Raw genomic sequence first — 24010 nt, forward strand, 5'->3', positions numbered from 1 at the left:
TATTTGCAGAGCTAGAAGGCAGTGTATGGGAGGGTAGACATTACAATAAAAAATATCGAAAAGGAGTTAATATCCAAAATGCAGGAGACACAATAAGGTGTTCTCATTTCCCTGCCATCAGACCACACCTCAAGCTTCCCCCTTTCCCTAATGGAGACCCACCTCCATTCAAAGTGCTCCTCAGAGGATGAGTCTTAAAAGATGTGCCCACTAGTGTCTGGGCCTCACATGCACAAGAGGATGGATTGCCCCCAGTGCAGAGCCTGTGCTCAGGGGGCCTGAGAAAGGAACTGCCCCCACCCATCAGTAGCCAGATGCCCTGTCTTGCTGCAGAGGGAGGACCTGACCCTGTGATAGACTCTGTTACTGCAGGATGTTCTTGCTTTACCTCCTCACCGTGTAACACCTCGATCTTGTGAGTAAAGAAAGAACAGAATTTGATTCAGAAGACAAAGCTACTGATTTGTACAATGTAGGAACCATAAAGTCTTTTGTCATCTATTACCCCCACCCCCATCTTTTGTCCCTAACTGGGCTGCCACTCATGTCTCAGTTCCTGGTGATGAAGATGCATTCCTGGGATGAACATCTGCTCAACTTTCTTGTCAATGCCATTGCACTCTGATTCAAAAGTACTCTTTTCATGTATGCTTGGGGAAGGCAACTAAGTTGGGCTCAATAGTACTCCAAGTTCTTGAAGCCAACTTACATTCTGTGCCTTCACCCAAGGCTGCACTCTTGTTTCGTATGTCCGTGACTTGTCACTCTATTACCAAAGGAGTCATAGAGCCCTTGCAGACTCCCCCACCCTCCTAAAGCACCAGCCGGTCAGGGCCATACACCCTCCTGTCTTCTTAATGTCCAAGGTTGCAAACAGCTACTGCCAACGAGGACTATGTCACAGTGCTTCAAAACTCCCCACAAAGTGTCTTGTCAGAGTTTCACATCCCTCTCAGTGGTACAAATATGCAGTTGCAAAAGCTTCTAAGAAAACCTGGCTACTGCTTCCCAAGGACCCCTAACTTCACTGCCTTTGCTCTGTCTCTGTGAGCCCCTCACCCCTACCTGATGCTGCCACAGATTTCTTTTCCTGGCTTTCAGAGTCATTGACCTACTTTAAAGTGTTAATATTAGCTCTGTGCACACCGCAAACTCTCATCTGTCTGAATATCAATAACATGTTTCACCTCTCATTCCGTGGAAATGGAGTGGCTGCAGGTATCCTGCGACAACCTGTGCCTCTCGGATATGTCCTATAACTTTCTTCCCATGAAAATTAGACCTTGGGCCATCAGGCCCCACTGCATGCTTGTACCCCCACAGCTGCTGTCTGGATACATTAGGATCCCCAGTCACCTCTGTATTCCTCTCTGACAAGGTTGTAATTTCCAGGCCCACCACCTACCTACCAGCAGGCCACTGACCAACCCCTCCATCATCTTGTGTCATGTTAACAGTTTAAATTGGGCTATCCCACTCCCCTCCCTAAAAAGGGAGACCCAGGGCACCTGGGTGGCTCAGTTGGTGGGCGTCCTAGTTCAGCTCAGGTCATGATTTCGCGGATTGTGAGTTTGAGCACTGCATCGGACTCTGTGCTGTCAGCTCAGAGCCTGGAGCCTGCTTCAGATTCTGTGTCCCCCTCTCTCTCTGCTCCTCCCAACTCACACTCTTTCTCTCAAAAATAAATAAACTTTAAAAAAATTTAAAAGGGGAGACCCTACTTCATTCCACACGATTGCCCTCAGCTACAGGAATGGTTTCCGGGACATCTGGTGGTCAACCCTGAGTTCTATTTAAAAAAAAAAAATTTTAACATTTATTTTTTATTGAAAGACAGAGACACAGAGCATGAGCAGGGGAGGGGTAGAGAGAGGGGGAGACATAGAATCTGAAGTAGGCTCCACGCTCTGAGCTGTCAGTACACAGCCCGATGTGGGGCTTGAGCTCACAAACTGCGAGATCATGACCTGAGCTGAGGTCCATAGCTTAACCAACTGAGCCACCCAGGTGCCCCACCCTGACTTCTGTTTTGTGACAGCTTCTGTATGTGGGGAAACATAGGAGCCACTCAGGCCAGTTTCCCTACTAGAAGTACTCCAGGCGTGCTCTCTGCCTGCTGTAAAATCAGCCTAAGCCACTGCACTCCCAGGTTTTCCCAAGCTTGCACATCTGCAAAGGGAAAGACCGCCACTATTCACAGCCATTCCAGACATGCCCTGGAGTCTTCAGGGCTGTTGGCACCCTCTGGAAATCCCACAGGTCCTAACGGCCATGAGTACCAGAGGACAGAGGACATTTTGCCAGCAGGCCTATAATTGCTGCCCTATTATACGCAAGTGATCTTTCTGCTAAAATTGCTAACAGTCACTCTCCAGCCCAAACCGTGAGGAGACTGTCACTATCTCTCCAGCGACTGACAGAGCTCACAAGGCTGTCAAATAAACAGCCAAGATCAGAGGCCCCTGTCCTTTCCTTCACTTTAGAAGCCTGCCTTTTTCCTTGACTTGGACTATTGTTTATCATGTAAGTTCCTCACAATGGGAAAAGACAGGTAGACAGATAATGATCAGATGGGGTGTACATTGGGGTTGAGTGGGCCTCCTGAGACCCCTTTCTTCTCTCCTTTGGTCTTGCACCAACCCCATCAGATGGGATAATTAAGAAACTGAGAGACAGCGGGTTCTTCCCAGGCATCCACTAAACCTCTGACTAAATTATTTCCCAGGGCACTACTTGTAAATCTCTCCAAGTATTGTATAATATCAGCAGGCCCCAGGGAGTTCCTCTAGCCCCTCCCTACCCACTGAGGCTCTCCAGATGGATTTGACAAATTGGCTTCCTGTTTGGTTAATGGCTGCATGTTTGGTGGATGGATTGATGCTGTCTGACTGGACATGCCAATGCCACGACTGTGGTGAAGAATGTAATGCCTGAAATGGTTCCTGGATTTGCCATTCCATTATGGATTTAGCCAGACCAAGGAACTCACTTCAGCACATAGACAAACTACGTACTTGCAAACTTGGGGGTGATAATTAGAATTTCATATCCCACATCATCCTTAATCATCACAGAAGAGGAGGATGAGGATATGTGGATTAGGGGAACAGATATGGAACATGAAAAACTAGACACAAAATTCCTTCAGGGAAAATCTGCCTGGAAACTGGCCTGGAACATCCAGAATCATTGTCCTTGGCCCTTAATGAGATTTGGAATGCTCCAAATAGCAGGCAGGGACTGACCCCCCTTTGCAACAGTATTTTTGAAAGGAATCCTTAACCTTTTCTTTACAGATTGGGTGAACTTCATGATAACTTATATGACCAAGTTGATGCCATGCATAGCCATGTCCAAGAACTAACAGGTACACTTGGGTCATATCATCCACAGACAATAAGAACATGGCCTCTGCCACTGACTAGCCTTGCCACCCCTTCTACAGAATGTGGGACGCTCATCATGTCTTCAGAGAGCACCCAGTGCCACCTCGCTGAGAGGGACCTTATGACGAACTCCTAACCGACTACACTGCCATCAGAATAAGGGAAAGATTCTTCTGGATTCACGTAAGCTGCACAAAATAGTTCCAGATCGCCATTGTCAAGACCGTGGATGACCATCCCCATGATGACCATTGGTAAGGATTCCCAGAGCCAATTCCCAGGCTTCAGAAGCACATGGCATCACATAGTAGGTCACGGATCAAAAAACTGCATTTCCACCTAGTTTTATTTTCTGGCTCTTTCCTGTCAGGAAAAAAAAAAAAAACTTTTTAAAATGGAGCCTACCCTTTCCCCCACTATTAAAAGACTCACTACATTTCCTGCTCTCCCTCTGAACCTCTATGACTGTCTGTCTTCAGACTGCATCTGCCCCATTCACCTGCGTAGTTATCTCAGCAGGTCAGACACAGACCCTTACACCAGTTTTCCAAGTCCCGTCTACAGTAAGTAATCAGTCTGATTGTCAATTGTTTTGTCATCAGGATAGCAAGTAAGCACCCAAAGTAGTGTTATTTCCTGCCAATGTAAGCAGGTGAATGCACCATGTGGATGGACAAATGGAAGGGTGTGGTATCCACAACCAGAACAACAATGTCTCTCTGCATTTCCTTCCACTGCATTGATTGGGACCACAACTTTGATGGAAGCTTCAGGATGGTCCTTTGCTCAGGTGAAGTATTGGGAGAGAATATTTCCCTTTGTATGAAGACAGTCATGGTGCTAGGTTCTCTCTCTCGGTGACATAGCAAGGCAGTCTGGTGCCAGATGGACACTAGGTACTCCAGCATAACCCCCATGGCACAAACACTTTCTAGATCCCAAAATGTTTCATTGGCACTCAGACTACCTGTGCATCAAGTGGCATAGCTCAGCCACTTCCAGCTAAGGCTGCCTAACAGCACAAGTCATATGAAAGTAGACCGAAAATCTGGAGTAGCTCAGTCAGGTGACAAAACCCACCTTATAGCTGCTGAAGGACTGCAGGCCTCCCATGTCTCACAAACTTTCAGGAATGTATGATAATTGACCAGTGACAGTGACCCTCAATTGCCCAGACCAGTGGGAACTCATGACAGGCTCTACATGAGCTGGTCAGGCTAACATCTTGGCACTCTTTGGCCTGTTAGGAATTCCCAAGGCCGCAGGGTAGAGATGTACAGGTTGAGAGCAGACTGTGGCTGGGACTCCTTGGTCATCGATGCTGAATGGGACATACTGGCTAGCTCAGTCATGACAGAGTGTCCCCTGTGGCCCTTGAGATACCCTCAACTGCCTAGACAGTTGGGAATCTGAGCCATCTTATGGACAGCTGGGAGTTTACATTTCGGTAGTCAACTGTAAAGCGCCACCTGTTAGGAGGGGGATTTAATGCCCGTCAAGTGGGCAGACTGAAAGGAGAAATGGTGTGTTTAATGTCCCCGCTCCTTCAGCAAATCTTGAATAATGGGGTGCAATTACTCTGTCCTCTATTGCACACAATATTGATGTGCATATACTGTCTTAATTGGATGTAGGGGGGTGCAATATGCAGTCCTACAGACTCCTGATATGTAGTTCCCCCCAGGAAAGCCAGGCACTGGGTTTGTTCCCACTGGCCTTGATGGCATGTGAGGGCATCCACATCATTAACAAGACAATGCAGGGTCAAAGGGGCCATCATTGCTAAAAGGGATTCAGTAAAGATTCTTCCAATAGTGACATTAAAGGGATGTTGAGACCCTTCTACTATCCCTCCCTTTGTACCTTGTAAGCTAAAGGGCACCACACTTATATTTGGAGGGGTTCCTGGGAAGCACTGTACCTTGGCTTCAGGGTCAATGAGAGAAATAAAGTGTTGTCTGTGTCTGTGTCCTACACGGTAATTATAGAAGTATATAGGCAATTGTCCCAGGAGGAAGGACATACACCACAAACCTCCGGGTCCCTAGGCAGGGGCCCTGGCATCTCCCTACCCACTGGGATCCCAGCACCCCACTATCAGGGCTGTCATGTCCAGAGAAGTGATGGCACCCACCCGAAGGGTAGGAACAGCATTCTCTCGAAGATCCCAAAGAGTCTGATCAAAGTTTCTGACTTGTGTTCAGGCTGTCCTGAGATTAAGTCACTAGGGACCCCTCTTCTCAGAGCTGTGCATAAAGAGAAGTGTGGGCATCATGTCTAGAGCAAGAGATCTGGGTTGAAGTTCCACCCCTTGGTGGGGCACTGCTGGGACCCTCCTGTAGGCTCCTATCTATGGAGGTGGTGATCCCATCAGCATTTGCAGCAAAGAAGTCTTGGGCTTCTTGAAAATTCTCCTTTTCACATCTGACTATGGCATGCATGCTAATGCCTGCTACACTAAAGCTGGTATTTCCATGAATTGTATTGGCACAAGGCTTAAGATCAGAGTGGTCCTTCAAGAAGAACTCCTTAGATTCTGTTGTCAAGTGCCTCTCCTCCAGGTGGAAATGGACAAGGGCTCATGGGCGCATGACATAAGGGAAAAACAAAACAAAGCAAAACAAAACCCAAATCCCACACCCATTGAATTGTCCCCATTCGATCTTAGAGTTGGATTGCATCACCTGGGCTTGACCTCTCCCAGTGGGCCTGTGCTGTCGTGCCATAAAAATCCAAGTCCGGAGAATCAGAGCTTCTTTCTTCCTACCTCTGTGGACTCTGGGGCCCTAGGGAGCCTCTTCCTCAGAGCCCTCCCCTTTTTCCTTGGTGTGTGTCTCTTGCCATGTGCCTTGGGGTGATTGTCATAGCCTTTTGATACAGTGAAAAGACTGGAGGGTCCGTAGTTTGTCTCTAAGTAAACAGTCCGTTGATACCTTGATCTTTTCAGTGATTTATGAATCTGCGGCACTAGGACCAATCCAGACAGCTGTAGTATGTCAAGTGTTTCAAGCAACAGCTTGACGCCAATTTGAAGACCCAGTAGAGCCAATCAATATCCTTGTCTCCCTCCCTTTGGACAAATGATTCCAGGAAACCTTGCATTTTCATGAGGGTGTAGTGCCTGTCACCATTTCTCTCTTTCACACTGGTCCGAGGATATGTTGGTGTAGTGGTCTTAACAGGGAGGACCTGGGATAGAAGTTAGCTCTTCCCAGACACGTGTGCTGAGGCCCCCCACACTGAGGTGTCCCCCACAACACCTGTCAAATAGGGAGCGATTGTCAACAGCAGTGAGGAATACAGCCAGTAGGGGGAGGTTGCCTTGACCATGTCCTCCACCCAGGGAGACATGATGCTCCTGGTCGAGTTGCCTCTGTCACTAGGTAGGCATGGCTAAGCAAACACAACACCAGGGTACTGGCTGCAACACAGTGGACCCAGCAGCTGGCGTCTTCTTCGACACTAATCTAGGCATATGGTCTTCGGTGTCCAGCAATATCTCACTTGGAGATGAGTAGGAAATACACACCTCTAGAACCCCAGGATGGTGCCTGATTGTTGGTCTCTGCAGGAAGTCTGACCTTTTATGGCACTGGTAACTTAGGGTGGGGGTTTCTGGCAACACCTGGCATCAGCCCAAAGCAAAGCTACAGACCACCAGCAAGCTCCAGCTCCTTCCCAGAGCAGCTGAGATGTGGGAGTGAGAAACGAGTGAGCCATTTTCAGTGCTAACACATTGTTGGAGGGCACCACCTAGGCCCCCAATCCCATCCCTGGGGACAAATGTGTTGGGGACCCCAGCTGTTGTACAGAATTAAGAACATGTAGACTGTATCCTGCTGAAGGATTAGGCAAGAGCCATTGCTCAGGGGGTGGACAGGTGGCTCCCTAGGCATCTGAGCTCTGGCTTTGGATACCTGAGATGCATGGGGCCCTCCTGACTCAAGGTGGCATTTCAGTGCACCCCCAACAAAGGAAATGGAGGCACAGGATTTATGACTCACAGGGCCCAGAAGCAAGGGTACACAAGGACCTTGGGAAGGGCAGACCTCCTTCCCACAATCCCAGTGATCAGGACATAGAAAACAGGGTAGCAAGTACCTGATTACTTGGGAATGGATGGGGCTGAAGTCCCTAACTTTTCACAGGCTCACCTCTGTGTGGTTATTCGAGAAGGCTGTCAGAAAACCAGTGGGAATCCTAGGCAGATCCTTATCTAAGTTTAAACTCACTGAAAGGTGGGCAAGAGAAAGAGAGCAGGGATTCACATTTATCGGGCTCCAACTGGGTGCCAGGTCATCCATAGGCACTTGTGCCTGCCTTTCTGATTCATTTCATTTGGTGCTCCTTTAAATCTCATGGTCTCAGTCTCCCACATTTGGAAATTTGCTCTCCAGGGAGGCACAGCTTGTGCTAGGTGGAACCTAATGCCAGTCCCATTCCCTCACAGCCCACAGACACCCCAGTGTGGAACAGGCAGTGTGGGTGGGTGGTAGCCCTCCATTATCCTGAACCCACATTGGGACTGGGGGAAGACAGATTACCTGAGAATGAGAAAATGTTCAGTTTGCAACAGCACAGTTTTGGAGACAACTAATTAATTTGTCCTGGAAAGAGCTTGTGTGAACGTCTCTTAATTCTGGAAGCATATACCTCAGTTCAAGACCCAGATGCTGACTCAGATCCTCTGCACATAATCTCGGGCTCAGTTTGGGCTCTTGGAAGCTTAGATATGTACGTAGAGGCCACAAGCATGCAGTGTTTAAGTTTTAATTCAGCGTTCTGGTCAGTGAGCCATGAGAGATGTGTGTCAGAGCCGTGATGTGCCTGTGGACCCCTGTGTCTCCTGCAGACCCCCGAAACGTGGATGTCAGCTCTGCAGCCTCATTACTGTATTTTCACACATGTGCCAGTTGGATTGCCTATAGTTGTTCAGCAGTCAGGAGGCTAATTATGGAGTGTCGTCAGCAACAATCAGTCCCTTAACTTTCTCGGGGTTGATAATTTGACATTTGTGGCGACACCACAAGGAATGCAGCTATTATGGCTTAAATGGGACCAAAAACCGCTCTGAGATATAACAGGGATTCATGACTTTGCCTCACTGGCCGCATTCTTCTTGGAGGGGTCCACTGCCTGTGCTCCCACCAGTGCCTCGTCCAGTGCACCATGGAGGATCCCGGCTTATGTGGCAATGGCAGTTCCTGTTATTGTCACACGACCCTCTGTGACTGCAATTCTCCGGGATACAGTCATAATTCAGCTGAGCCACACTGCCAGTGCAGTAGGTGTCCTGACAGAGCTTTCCAGAAGCTTAGGGGATACCAGTTCTCACATGACCAATATCAGTTGTGCTATGAAATGAACCCAGCCGCAAACACTAGAACCCTGAGATCTCAGACGGATGGAATCCAACATGTTCTTGCAGCTGAAGGAGATGTGTGACAACTGCAGCCTTCCACACGGCACGTCTGTGTGGGAACAGGGTTCAGTGTTGAATTCCCCGGGGTCTTCTGCAGTGTCCATGTTGGCTGCTTTTTTGATTTATGGTCTAGCAGACATCTTCACCTTTCCAGAATTTTTGCAAAGATTTCTTGACAGTGCATAATGCAGTGAGTGCAGTTCCCATGATAGCAGCAGCCCGCTTCAGTGCACGGGGTTCCATCTTGCATATGGAAGTCATCAGGGCCCGACAAGGACACCCCACGGCAGGACTCTGGAAGATCACATATATTTTGGATTGGCCTGCCAAGTGTCCCAGCATCGAAATCGGTGCAGTTTGTATAGCATCTGCCTGTATTACATTTGTCCCGAGGGGTTAAAATACAATCACTCATACAGCATAGATTGCTATAGAACTGCTCTAAGGAGCTGCAGTCACAATGCTTGCCTGGGTCAGCTAAGTAGTTTCCGAAATGATTGTGGGTCAGGCTTTTATTTCAATGCACCGTTTAGATGTTGAAGAGGCACTTGCCTAATCTGCCACTCATTTTGTGCTGTATGTGAATGAAGAAACACTTCCTGAAAGCTTCAGGTATACAAGGGAATTGGGTCCTAATGCAGTTGGACCTTTTCTGGCAAGCATATTCATCCGTGTCAACCCACAAACCAATATTTTTTGCAATCTGATGTGTTGCTATGACAGACAAGAGTAAATAATATCTGCCTAAATAACCCATCACGATGGGGCTTTGTGGATGGCATATACTACATACAACTGGATTGAAATTAACTTCATGGGATCCATTTCGAATCGCAACTAAGGATGAATGTGGTTTAAGAATTCGAAAACCCTTGGACTCATAGTATCGAAAAAAAGGACTCTGATGCAACACATATTTGCCCATGTTAGCTGGATCTCTCTCATTATAAATTATCATGAAACCAATATAGTAACTTACATGAATCCCATGAAACAATGAGTCAATTAAGCTAACTAGCCTTATTAGGAATTGGGCACCTTTTGACCCGTGGTTGAACACACTATATATTGTTTTGGAACTGAGAGCAAAATTCCGTGATGGGATGACTACAACTTACTAGAGATCCTGAGGACTGTACTGACATTTGCTTGAGGAACAGGGGTCCCTATGCTCCTTATATCCCAGGTTATAAGTAGGTCCCATTGCATTGGTGTCTGCCACTATCTGAGAAACAATGTGTTCAAATGTTGGGAATCGCTGATGTGTCTGATTTCATAGGCAAGGTCATCCAACTTCATGATACCTTCAAGGCCCTGATAGCACGTGTCCATGGTGACCATGGAAAGAGGAATCTCCTCCAGGTAGCCGAGGTAGTAACAGTCTGGAGGCATGGAGGGGGTAAGTCCATTTGCAAGTCTCCCTGATCATCCTGAGTGATCATCAGCAGATGTCTGGACCTAAAGGGTTTCCTTGGCCACATGTGGATAACGTTTCTTTTGTCCCAAAACACAGGCTACAGGACAGCCAACCAGTCATCTGAATGCCCTTGCCATTGTGCAGCTCCTTCTTTGTAATTACCACCTCAAGGAGATGTAGCGCCATGAGGGACGACCTTGAGAACCCTGGACAGGAGCCAGCACTGCCCAGAATGCAAACTGCAAGAGGGGTGCCCTCAAGGTGACCTGGCCCTCTGCCACCCTCATGCCCCTGCTCAGGGACATCTGCCAGTGAGAGTGGATAAGTGGAGGATCCTCAGCAAAGTGAGGTCTAGGCCATCTGACAGAACAGAGGGCTGTACCGGGTGGCCAGCCCCCTGCACCTGGGATCCACTTGTGGGGTAATTAACAGTCCCAGGGTGTGGCATTGTGTGACCCTGCACAACAGTTCAGCTGGGGTGGATGTGGGAGAAGCAGGTGAGCCAGTTCAAGCGTGCTCACATGGACATAGAAAGGACTTGGACCCAGAGACATGGTTCTATTCAACACATTCCATCTTTCCTCCAGCTAGTGAATATGGGATATGAAAATTTAACACCCTGAACTTCTCTACCAATTCCATGTCCTGTGGTACTGCTGGGTCACTTTCTATGGACGACTGCTTTTCCTCATTATGGAGACCAATGCTTCCTACTTCCTTGGGATGTGGAGGTGGACATTGTCAATTTTACCTTTATAGGTGACTAAAAAAATAGCTTTGTCGTTTTTCATGTCTCATTCTGGTTAGACTTTAGTTTTCAAGCCATTTGATCCTTTGGTTTTTGGTTTGAAGCTTCCTCTGAGTTTACTGAGGAAACATTTCCCAGTATTCTGTGTCATGATTGGTGAAGTACAAGGTTGTATTTTAGTATTTTTTTTATGCCAGCTTGGGAGAACAGAAAGTACTGCTGACCATGTGTGAGTCCCCGGGGTTTTCCGCTCTAATCCCTTATTGGGGTTCTTTCCTGGCCTCTGGCAGTCTCCTCCCATGCATGTGTGGTTCCCTCCTCAGCTGGAGATGCCAGGGAGTGGAGGTAACTTTGGCAGCTTGCACCATGGAGTCTGCACATGATCAAAACATGTTATCAACCATGGAACCCCCTTGTTTGATTAAATATGCTCTCCTTTAAAACCCCCTGCGTCAGGGAGAAACCTCAGAGTTGGCTTTTGGACAGGAGTCTGCATTCTCACCAGTGGCTGGCCTTGTGCATAAGGCTCAAATTCCTTTCCTACCAAAACTAAAACTTTGAACGTTGACCTTTCCAGCAACAGGCAGCTGAATTTGGGTTTTGATAACAAGAAAACAGAGAGTGGAGTGGCAGTTGCCAGGGGCTGGCAGCGAGGCGCAATGAGGGTTAGATATCAAGGGGTGTGATTTTCTGTTATGCAAGACGACTAATTTCTAGAGGTCTTCTCCACAACATTACATGTGTAGTTAACAATATTGTACTGTACAGTTAAAATTTAGTGAAGAGGGTGGATCTCAGTTTCAGTGAGATCTTACCGCAAAACACGAGTTTTGCTTCTCACACAAAGTATGCATGGACACACACTCTGTACTGATAAGTGAAAATAATTTTAAAAAATTTACATACTTTGGATCCTAACCCTGAATATATGCCATTTATAAATATGTTCTTCCATTCCATAGGTTGCCTTTTAGTTTTGTTTATTGTTTCCTTCACTGTGCAGAAGCTTGCTATTTTGAGGTACTCCCAAGAGTTCATATATGTATGTATTTAATTTTCTTGTAATATTTTTAATTTAAATTTAAGTGTGTTAACCTACAGTGTAGTATTGATTTCAAGTGTAGAATTTAGTGATTCATCACGTACATATAACACACAGTTCTCATTTCAACAAGTGCCCTTCTTAATCCCACCTCCCTTTTAGCCCACCTTACCCCCCTCCCCTTGGTTTGTTCTCTGTATTTAAGAGTCTCTTCCAGTTTCCTATTCTCTGTTTTTATCTTATTTTATGTTGCCTTCTCCTATGTTGTGTTTCTTATATTCCACATATGAATGAAATCATATGATATTTGACTTTTTCTTAGTGACTTATTTCGCTTAGGTTAATACGTTGTTGTTCCACCCACATTGTTGTAAATGACAAGATTTCATTCTTTTTGATGGCTGAGTAATATTCCATTGTATATATTTACCACCTCTTCTTTATGCATTCATCTTCTGATGGATATTTGGGCTCTCCCACAATTTGCTTATTGTTGATAGGGCTGCTGTAAACATTGGGGTCCATGTGCCCCTTCGAATCAGCATTTTGGTATCCTTTGGATAAATCCTAGTAAAACAATTGCTCGATCACAGGATAGTTCTATTTTTAATTTTTTTCTGGAATCTCCACACTATTTTCCAGAATTGCTGCACCAGTTTGCATTCCCACCATGTTAATTTTAGCCATCCTGACAGGTGTAGGTGTTATCTCATTGTGGTTTTGATGTATGTCCCTGCCGAGGAGTGACAATGAGCTTCATTACACGTGTCTTTTCGCCATCTGGAAGTCTTCTTTGAAAAATGTCTATTCATGTCTTCTGACAATTTCTTCACCAGATTATTTGTTTTTTTCAGTGTCGAGATTGAGAAGTTCTTTATAGATTTTGGATACTAAGCCTTTATCTGATATGCCTTTTGCAAATATCTTCTATTTTGTCAGTTGCCTTTTAGTTTTGTTGATTGTGTCTTTGCTGTACAGAAGCTGTTTATCTTGAGGTCCCAATAGTTCATTTTTGCTTTTGTTTCCCTTGCATCTGGGACATGTCCAGTAAGAAGTTGTTCTGACCGTGCTCAAAGAGTTTGGTGCCTGTGTTTTCCTCTAGGATTTTGATGGTTTCCTGTCTCACATTTAGGTCTTTCATCCATTTTGAATTTGTTTTTGTGTATATTGTAAGAAAGTGGTCTGGTTCCATTAGAGTTTCCTGTTACTGTCCAGTTTTCCCAACACCATTTGTTGAAGGGACTGTCATTTTTCCATTTGATACTGTTTCCTGTTTTGTTGAAGATTAGTTGACCATTTATGGGTTTTCTACTCTGTTCCATTAATCTATGTGTCTCTTTTTGTGCCAGGAGCATACTGTCTTGATGACTACAGCATTGTAACATAGCTTGAAATCCAGAATTGTGATGCCTCCATTTTTTCCTTTTTTAGGCTCGCTTTGGGTGTTCAAGGTCTTTTGTGGTTCCATGATAATTTTAGAATTATTTGTTTTAGGTCTGTGAGGAATGCTTGTATTATTTGACAGGGATATTTGCATTGAATTATTTGCATTGAATGTCTAGATTGCTTTGGGTAGTATCAACATTTTAACAATGTTTTTTGTTTTAATCCATGTGCATGGAATATTTTTCCATTTCTTTGTGTCTTCTTCAATTGGTACCATAAATGTCCCAGGTTTTTCAGAGTAAAGCTCTTGTAACTCTTTAGGGAGGGTTATTTCTAGGTATCTTATGTTTTTTGGTGTAATTGTAAATGGGATAAATTCCTTGATTTCTCTTTCTCCTGCTTCATTATTGTTGTATCGAAATGCACAAATTTCTGTATGTTGATTTTGTATGCTGCAGCTTTACTGGTTTATTGTATCAGTTCTAGTGGGTTTTTTTTTTTGGTGGAGTTTTTTAGGTTTTCTATATATAGTATAAAATCCAACTCCAAAACTGAATAATCCTATTAAAAAATGAGCAGAAGGCATGAATAGACTTTCCAAAATGCAACATACAGATGGCCAATAAACACATGAAATGATGCTCAACATCACTCATCATCAGGGAAATATAAATCAAAACTACAATGAAATATCAACTCACTCCTGTCAGAATGACTAAACTCAACTACACAAGGAACAACAGGTGTTTGTGAGGATACAGAGAAAGAGGAACACTTTTGCACTGCTTGTGGGAATGGAAACTGGTGCAGCTTGTCTGGAAAACAGCATGGGCATTCCTCAAAATGCTAAAAATATAACTACCTTATGATTGATCAATTGAACTGCTAGGTATTTACCCAAAGGAAACAAAAATACTAATTTAAAGGGGATTGCAACTCTATGTTTATAGCAGCCCTATCAAAAACAGCCCAGCTATGGAAACAGTCCAAGTAAGCATTGACTCATAAATGGGTAAAGTGTATGTGGTATATCTACACACACACACACACACACAGACACACACACACACACACACTCATACTCATACACTGGAATGTTTATCAGCCCTGAAAGGAATGACATTTGCTATTTGTAATGATATGGATGGAGCTAGAGAGTATTATGCTAACTGAAACAAGTGAGAGAAAGACAAATATATGCTTTCATTCATATGTAGAATTTAAGAAACTTCAAATGGGAAATGGGACAAAGAAGAGAGAAGATCTACACCAAGAAATAAACGTTTTTCAATGTTTTAAAATTTATGTTGAGATAGAATGGGGGGAGGGGCAGAGGAAGCGGGAAGGAGAATCCCAAGCAGTCTCTTTGCTGTCAGTGCAGAAACCAAAATGGGGCTTGATCTCAGGATCCATGAAATCAAGACAGGAACCCAAATCAAGAGTCTTAGGCTTAACCCATGGAACATATAAACCCAACAAAACAGATTCTTACCTATACAAAACAAACTTATGGTTACCAGAAGAAAGTGGGAGGAGGTTTGGGGAAGTAGGTGATGGGGTTGGAGGGCCGCACTCATAATGAGCACTGGGTGTTGTATGGAAATGTTGAATCACTATATTTTACACCTGAAAGTAATACTACATTGAATGTTTACTATGTGGAATATGAATAAAATCTCAAATGATGTATTTTCAGTGTCTTTAAATGGCCTTCTTGGCATACAGCCCATGAAGAAACATTTATTCCAGAAAATATACTGACAGACGGCAAAGCTAGAATTTTGAGCTAAGGTATGTGCCTTTCCTTCCCCACCCCAGCTCAGCAAATGGAAACTCCAGTGCAAGGAGCTGGGACTATAGGCATGTGCCACTGAGCCTGGCTGCAACCTCCCCTCCAGACTGTTGCAACCAATACCAGGGTTCCTGGTGACCAGCTCCTGTTCAGAGGACTCTTTCCCAGAGGGACAGGATGTCAGTGGCCCTAAGCTGTTTGCTGTTGAGGCCAAGCCCCAGCAGGTGCCACTGAGATGTGGGACTCACTCATTGTTTGCAGCCCCACTCCCAGGAAGGAAGCTCTGCTCTGGGCACAGTCCACTAGGGATGCTGGGAGCCTGGTCGCCCCAGACCTGACTTGTACGGCAGGGGTCTCATGCCACCAGGACAAGCAAGGCTCAAAGAAGTGCAGCTGCCACTCACCCCTAAACTGAGCCCTTATTTTGTCCCCACCTGCAGCTGCAGAGTTTTGCCCAGGGCAGGGGGGAGCTGGAGCAATTCCCTAAACCAAGGTGCAGATCTGTTCTGGCACAACTGACTTCATTTCCTGCTGAGTGTGGGAAGGTCTGGGCCTCATGTTGTGGGAGAGTCAGGTGCAGGAGACAGATGGTTTCAGCGGAGGATTCCTAACCTACTCCTCCTCACCTGCAGGAGAGAGCCAGAGCCAGGGACAGTGGAGGGAACAGCTCCTGTCAGAACACATGTGAGATTATGGCCTCAACAACTCTCCATTCAGAGGGGTCCGAATTTGTAGGGTTTAGTCTGTGGAGAGTTGAAACATCTTGGTTACAACATTTAAAATTTCAACATGACTAGGTTTTAGGTCATTTCTATCTGCAGTAAGGGTTACTTTCATGTCTCCTATGCTTTCCTCAAGCACAGCAAGTATCCTTATGATAGTTTTTAAAAATTCTATTTCCTTGTGAGAGTTTTTAGAAATTCTGTTTGAGGCATATTAGTTATACGTGCTTTAATAATATCCCTGGCAATGACCTTTTATCGTTATTTCTTTTGGGATGAATTCCACCATCATGGTGTATGTCTATGACTCTGCTTTCTTAAGTGTTTTAGAAAATCCTGTTTTGTTTTCTGCTTCTACAATAGTGTCTTTATTGAGAAGTGTTCAATTGCTGTTGAGGGCTTGACGCTTTAGGAAGCATTTGTTGCATATTCTGTGTGCACTGTGCTGTCGTGTATTGGCTGCTCTGTCCCTCAGCTAAGTCCTCTGCAGAGCTTCTCCTTGTCTCCAGTGATGAGTGTTTAGACATTGTCCACAATGTTGTGAGTTTTAACTAGGTGAGTTTGTTCTGCCTGTTAAAAGAGGCTAATTCCTATTTCCCCTAGAAGTGAAGCTATGCCTCACTATATGGTCAGTAGACTTGGTGCCTTTGGAGGTATATGCCATCTTTTGAAGGAGGGGTGCGGTGCTGATCTGGTTTCCAGGCCCTCTTTCTCTAGTAAGGAAGCACCTGAGGAAGGCAACGGGGGGTATAGCTTGGTGTCAGTGGCTCAGCTTCTACTGGGAGGTTCTGTGCTGCTCACTGAATTCTGTCCATGCTGATTGGTGGGAGGAAATATTGGCATCAGCTCCCTGTCTAGTCCCTTGAGTTGGAGTTCCCAGCCTCCCCTGTTCAGGAAGCCCTCACACAGAACAATCTGTACCTGTGGGTCCCAGGCTTCCATCAGAACCCTGCTTTCACCCTGTCTGTGTTCAAACCATTGGCCCACCTGGTGGCACAGGGCTCTTATGTTTTATGTCAGGAGCTCTAGCTGGGTTTCAAAAGTCCAAATTATATGAACTCAATATGACTGGGACCCCACTGATCCTCTGTGAGAGGGTCTTGCTGTGCTGTGCCTGGAGCTAGTTATCCCAGAAGGGCAGTTGCATGAACACTAGGGGCTTGGAGTTCATGGTGAAGAACAACAAGAAGGCAGCGTTCAGTTAGCTGCTCTCAACAGAGTCACCTATGAAATGACAATGGCAGTGCAATGGTGCCTGTCAGCTCTCCTGCCCCACGAGAGGCAATACACCCTTTACAAAATGCACCCTGAGAAGGGAACTCTCTCTCCCCAAGTCCCCCAGGGGATTTCAGACCACAGTGCCCCCTATGCAACTCTGCCTTCCTTCTCCACAGAAGCACAGCTATGCCCACCGGGCTCCATGCCAGTCATGGCATGGACTTCTAAATCTTCAGTCTTTGAACTGCACATTTACAGGAGGTTGACTTGTCATGATTACCTTTATGTGTCATCTTGAGTGCATCATGGGTGCCCAGACTCCCCACTGTTTCTGTGGATGTCTGTGATGTGTTCCAGAAGAGACTGGCATTTCTATCCGTGGTTTCTGTCTGTCTGGGCATCACCCATTCCATTAAGGTTCTGAATAGAAACTGATGCAGAGGGAGGAGGAATTACCTCAGTTTTACTTCCCATGTGCCTGTTTGAATTGGAACATTGGTCTCCTCTGGGCCTTATTCTGCGAGTTACATCATCAGCTCTTCACGTTCTGAGACTAGAAACTAGTTCAGAATCAGATGAGAATTACACCACTAGTTTTCCTGGGTCTCCAGCATGTGAGAGTGGAAGGTGGGGCTTATCAATGTATTCAATCATGTAAACCAATGTGCTTTGGGCCCTGTGCCTCGGGAGAATCCTGACTAATACATGGAGATGAATTATCTCTTCTTTAGTGGAATTGAATAAAGCTGTAGCTGTTTTAAAGCCCTGAGTAGCAAGTGCCAGGAGGGAAGTGTCACATTGTTTGGGACAAGTGCTGGGTGACGATAATGGGGGTCTGGGGGATTCTGTAGGCCTGGGTGCACAGTGAGTGCATCTGGGACTCCTGTTGGGGCTCCTGGGTGGCTCAGTCGGTTAAGCAGCTGACTTTGGCTCAGGTCATGATCTCGCGGTCCGTGAGTTCAAGCCCCGCATCGGGCTCTGTGCTGACAGCTCAGAGCCTGGAGCCCTGTTTCAGATTCTGTGTCTCCCTCTATCCGACACTCCCACGTTCACGCTCTGTTTCTCTGTCTCAAAAATAAATAAACGTTAAAAATACTTTATAAAAAAAAGGTTCAGCCGTTGTGCATCAGGAAATCTGCAATTCACTCATACTGAGTGACAGGAGTAAGCAATGCAAACAACTGTGTCTTTGTGCATGTTAGGGTACTTTTCCTATGACAACACAGTTGCTAATTCAGAGAGTTAATAGATAAACACAGAATCCTGTGACCAGAGAGGCTCCCTAGAGAAACTTGTGTGGAGAGGAAGCCCCAGACCCTGACAGGAAACCTTCCTGTAACCTCCATCTGCACCTGCTCCTGGGAACACAAAGCAAAATTGTGCATAGTGTGCGCCCCCTGGTGGTGCTGATCCCCTCCTGCAGGGAGGTTTGTGTCTGGGCTCCCAGTGAGGTCCCCTCACCGTGTCTCTTGCACAGTAATATGTGGCCGTGTCCTCGGTCTTGAGGCTATTCATCTGCAGATACAGCGTGTTCTTGGCGTTGTCTCTGGAGATGGTGAATCGGCCCTTCACGGAGTCTGCGTAGCCTGTGCTACTTCCACTACCACTAATTGCTGCGACCCACTGCAGCCCCTTTCCTGGAGCCTGGCGGACCCAGCTCATTGCATAGCTACTGAAGGTGAATCCAGAGGCTACACAGGTGAGTCTCAGGGACCCGCCAGGCTTCACCAGGTCTCCCCCCGACTCCACCAGCTGCACGTCACACTGGACACCTGCAGACACAAGACATGTTGGTCAGGAAACTGTCACACATCCACTGTCTCACTCATATCCACTCACATACTCGGTGTCCCTCGTTCACCATGAATTACCTTTTAAAAGAGTAACCAGGAAAACCCAGCCCAGCACAAACTCCATGGTGAGGTGTGTGTGTTCTGTGCTGATCACAGAATGGGAACACCTGGGACTCCCGGGGCTGGGGCTCCTCTCCCAGCTGCAGGGTTGGAGCTGGACTGGTTTAATCAGCACAGGGAGGGCCCTATTTGCATATCCTCTGACTATATATCAGGCTCCAGACTTAGATTTGTTTCAAATTTAAAACCAGTGTTTGAGAGGCACTTCTAGATCACTTCTTGCAGAAGGCGCGGTGATAATATAAATAATTCTAATCTGTGAACACAGTGATCTTTTCATCTGTGTTTGCCATTTTACATGTCTTTCTCCCAGCACATCATGTTTGGTATGCTATTTTACTTTTTAGTGAAATTTAATCCTAAATACTTTATTTTGTGCCATATAATTTTAATGTGTGTTTATTTTTGTGTGACAGATAGAGGGAAGGAGAGAGAGATCAGAGAGAGAGAAAGGGACAGAGAATCCCAAGCAGGCTGTAAACAATCATTGCAGACCCTTCCTCAGAATTAAACTCAGGAACCATGAGATCATAACCTGAGCCAAAATCAACAGTAGGCACTTAACGGATTGAGCCACACAGGTGCTCCATTTTGTGCCATTTTCAATTGTGTGATGTTGTTAGTTTTTTCACATACTATGTTTTTGGTGTATGGAAATACAACATATTTTTGTTTGTTGATTTGTATCCTGAACTTTTCCTGAGTTTATTAGTTCTGATACTTTTTTTGTGGAGTTTCTAAGGTTTCACTATATGTAAGTTCATGTGATTCTCAAACAAATAATTTTCTTCTTACTGATTTACATGTCTTTATTTCATTTTCTTACCTAATTTTTATGGGTACATCTGCAACTTGTAGGAGCAGCAAGCTTTTTCCTTCTTTGCTTCTGTGTTCTTTGTCTGGTCTAAGGATTCAATTGACATAAGACAGATCTACAGAAGCTAATAAATTTCATTTTGCATGTGTCCCAGTATATGGTCTATTCTGGAGAACCTTCCATGTGCGCTGGAGAAGAATGCATATTCTGATGCTTTAGGATGAAATATTCTGAATATATCTGTTAAGTCCATCTGGTCCAGTGTGTTATTCAAAGCCATTCTTTCCTTGTCGATTTTTTGTTGAGATGATCTGTCCATTGCCATGAGTGGGGTGTTGAAGTCTCCTAATATTATGGTATTACTATTGGTGAGTTTCTTTATGTTTGTGATTAATTGATTTATATATTTGTGTGCTCTCCCATTTGGCACATAAATGTTTACAATTACTAGGTCGTCTTCATCTATAGACCCCTTGATCATGATATAATGCCCTTCTGCATCTCTTGATACAGTATTTTTAAGTCTAGGTTGTCTGATATAAGTATGGCTACTCGGGCTTTCTTTTGTTGACCATTAGCATGATAGATGGTTCTCCATCCCCTTATGTTCAATCTGAAGGTGTCTTTAGGTCTAAAGTGGGTCTCTTGTGAACAGCATATAGATGAATCTTGTTTTCTTATCCATTCTGTTACCCTGTGTCTTTTGATTGGGGCATTGAATCCATCGAGGTTTAGAGTGAGTGTTGAAAGATATGAGTTTATTGCTATGATGATGCGTGTAGAGCTGGAGTTTCTGATGGTGTTCTCTGGTCCTTTCTAATCTTTCTTGCTTTTGATATACATACATATATATATATATATATTTTTTTTTTTTCCACCTTTGTCCCCTGAGAGAGTCCCCCTTAAAATTTTTTTCAGGGCTGGTTTAGTGGTCAAAAACTTTTAATTTTTGTTTGTCTGGGAAACTTTTATCTCTCCTTCTATTTTGAATGACAGCCTTCCTGGATAAAGAATTCTTGTCTGCATACTTTTCTAATTCAGCACACTGAATAGACTCCGCCACTCCTTTCTGGCCTGCAAAGATTCTGTGGATAGGTCTGCTGCAAACTTATCTGTCTTCCCTTGTATGTTAGGGACTTTTTTGTCCTTGCTGCTTTCATGATTCTCTCCTTGCCTGAGTATTTTGTGAATTTGACTATGATATGCCTTGTTGCTGGCCAGTTTTTGTTGAATCTAATGGGGGTCCTCTGTGCTTCCTGGATTTTGATGTCTGTGTCTTTCCCCAGATTAGGAAAGTTTTCCGCTATGATTGGCTCACATCACCCTTCTACCCCTATTTCTCTTTCTTCCTCTTCTGGGACTCCTATGATTCTGATGTTCCTTTCTAATGAGTCACTGATTTCTCAAATTCTTAAATCATGCTCTTTTGCCTTAATCTCCCTCTTTTTTCTGCTTCATTATTTTCTATAAGTTTGTCCTCTATATCGCTGATTCTCTGTTCTGCCTCATCCATCCTTACCACAGCTGCATTCATCTGTGATTGCAGTTCAGGTATAGCATTTTCAATTTGATTCTGGCTATTTTTTTACTTCTTTTATCTCTTCAGAAAGGGATTCTAATCTATTTTTGACTCCAGCTAGTATTCTAATTATCGTGATTCTAAATTCTGGTTCAGACATCTTGCTTGTACCTGTGGTGGTTAAATCCCTGGCTGTCGTTTCTTCATGGTCTTTTTATGGGGTGAATTCCTTCGTTTTGTCATTTTGAAGAGACAAAAGGAATTAATGAAGTAGAAATATTGAAATAAAACAATAAAATTACAAAAATATCAAAATTAAATTAAACACACACACACACACAAATCTAATAGTTAATGCTAGATCCTAGGTATGTTTTGTTTGGGTGTTGAAAGTGGTTTGACAGATTAGGGGAAAAACAGGGGGCAAATAAATCATTTGAGAATTTGAAAAAATGAATACACTGAAGTAGAGTAAAATGGGTAGATGGGAGTAAAATAGAATTTGAAAATAATATACACAAAAGTAAAGAATATAGTAGAAAAGATTAAAGAAAATATTTTTAATAAAAATTAAAAATAAATATGAATTTTTTGTTCTGTAATTAAGAAAAAGTAAAGAAATGAAAAAGAGAATAAAGATAACGAAAAGAAAAAAAATCATTTCATAATTTGAAAAAGTGAATATAATATAGTAGACTAAAGTAAAATGATGGAAATAAAATAGAATTTGAAAAATTTTACATAAAACTAAAAAAAAAACAGAGTAATGACAATTAAATAAGATTATTTTGTAAATATGAAATTTATTGTCAAATAGGTTTCTATACAACACCCAATGCTCATCCCAACAGGTGCCCTCCTCAATACCCATCACCCACCCTCCCCTCCCTCCCAACCCTCATCAACCCTCAGTTTATTCAGTTTTTAAGAGTCTTTTACGGTTTGACTCCCTCCCTCTCTAACTTTTTTTTTCTTCCCCTTCCCCATGGTCTTCTGTCAAGTTTCTCAGGATCCAAATAAGAGTGAAAACATACGGTATCTGTCTTTCTCCATATGACTAATTTCACTCAGCACAGCACTCTGCAGATCCATCCACGTTGCTACTAAAGGCCACATTTCATTCTTTCTCAATGCCAGGTAGTATTCCATTGTGAATAGATCCCACAATTTCTTTATTCATTCATTAGTTGATGGACATTTAGACCCTTTCCATAATTTGACTATTGTTCAAAGTGGTGCTATAAATATTGGGGTACAAGTGCCCCTATGCATCAGCACTCCTGTACCCTTTGGCTGAATTCCTAGCAGTGCTATTGCTGGGACATAGGGTAGACCTATTTTTAATTTTTTAGGAACATCCACACTATTTTCCAGAATGGCTGCACCAGTTTCCATTCCCACCAACAGTGCAAGAGGGCTTCCTTTTCTTCACATCCTCTCCAGCATGTATAGTCTCCTGATTTGTTCATTTTAGCCACTCAGACTGGCATGAGGTGGTATCTCAGTGTGGTTTTCATTTGTATTTCCCTGATGAGGAGTGACATTGAGTATCTTCTCATGTGCCTGTTGGCTGACTGGATGTCTTCTTTAGAGAAGTGTCTATTCATGTCTTCTGCCCATTTCGTCACTGGATTATTTGTTTATCAGGTGTGGAATTTGATGAGTTCTTTATAGATTTTGGATACTAACCCTCTGTCTGATATGCCACTTGCAAATATCTTTTCCCATTCCGTTGGCTGCCTTTTAATTTGGCTGATTGTTTCGTTTGCAGTGCAGCTTTTTATCTTCATGAAGTCCCAATAGTTCATTTTTGTTCTTAATTCCCTTGCCTCTGGAGATGTGTCAAGTAAGAATTTGCTGTGGCTGAGGTCAGAGAGGTTTTTTCCTGCTCTCTCCTCTAGGGTTTTGATGGTTTCCTGTCTCACATTCAGGTCCTTTATCCGTTTTGAGTTTATTTTTGTGAATGGCGTAAGAAAGTGGTCTAGATTCATTCTTCTGCATGTTGCTGTCCAGTTCTCCCAGCACCATTTGTTAAAGAGACTGTCTTTTTTCCATTGGATATTCTTTCCTGCTTTGTCAAAGATTAGTTGGCCATACATTTGTGGGTCCAATTCTGGAGTCTCTATTCTATTCCATTGGTCTATGTGTCTGTTTTTGTGTCAATACCATGCTGTCTTGATGATGACAGCTTTGTGCTAGAGGCTAAAGTCTGGGATTGTGAGGCCTCCAGCTTTGGTCTTCTTGTTCAATATTTGGCTATTCTGGGTCTTTTGTGGTTCCATACAAGTTTTCGGATTGCTTGCTCTAGCTTCGAGAAGAATGCTGGTGCAATTTCGATTGGGATTGCAATTTCGATTGTGTAGATTGATTTGGGTAGTATTGACATTTTAACAATATTTATTCTTCCAATCCATGAGCATGGAATGTTTCTTCATTTCTTTGCATCTTCTTCAGTTTCCTTCATAAGCTTTCTATAGTTTTCAGCATACAGATCTTTTACATCTTTGGTTAGGTTTATTCTTAGGTATTTTATGAATCTTGGTGCAATTGTGAATGGGATAAGTTTCTCCATTGGTCTTTCTGTTGCTTCACTGTTAGTGTATAAGAATGTAACTGATTTCTGTACAT

General features: G+C 44.1%; 1 pseudogene and 1 gene segment (V, D, J or C); both read right to left on the bottom strand.

Annotated features, from left to right (window-relative positions):
- Positions 1-9925: 9925 nt before the first annotated feature.
- Positions 9926-10551, bottom strand: LOC122222696 (annotated as a pseudogene).
- Positions 10552-10783: 232 nt separating this feature from the next.
- Positions 10784-19110, bottom strand: LOC122222697. The segment is given in 3 exon segments: positions 10784-10942; positions 18463-18905; positions 19005-19110. Coding segments are annotated over 3 exon segments (648 nt in total).
- Positions 19111-24010: the final 4900 nt, after the last annotated feature.

The sequence above is a fragment of the Panthera leo genome, chromosome B3 (assembly GCF_018350215.1).
Source record: "Panthera leo isolate Ple1 chromosome B3, P.leo_Ple1_pat1.1, whole genome shotgun sequence".
Lineage (NCBI taxonomy): Eukaryota > Metazoa > Chordata > Mammalia > Carnivora > Felidae > Panthera > Panthera leo.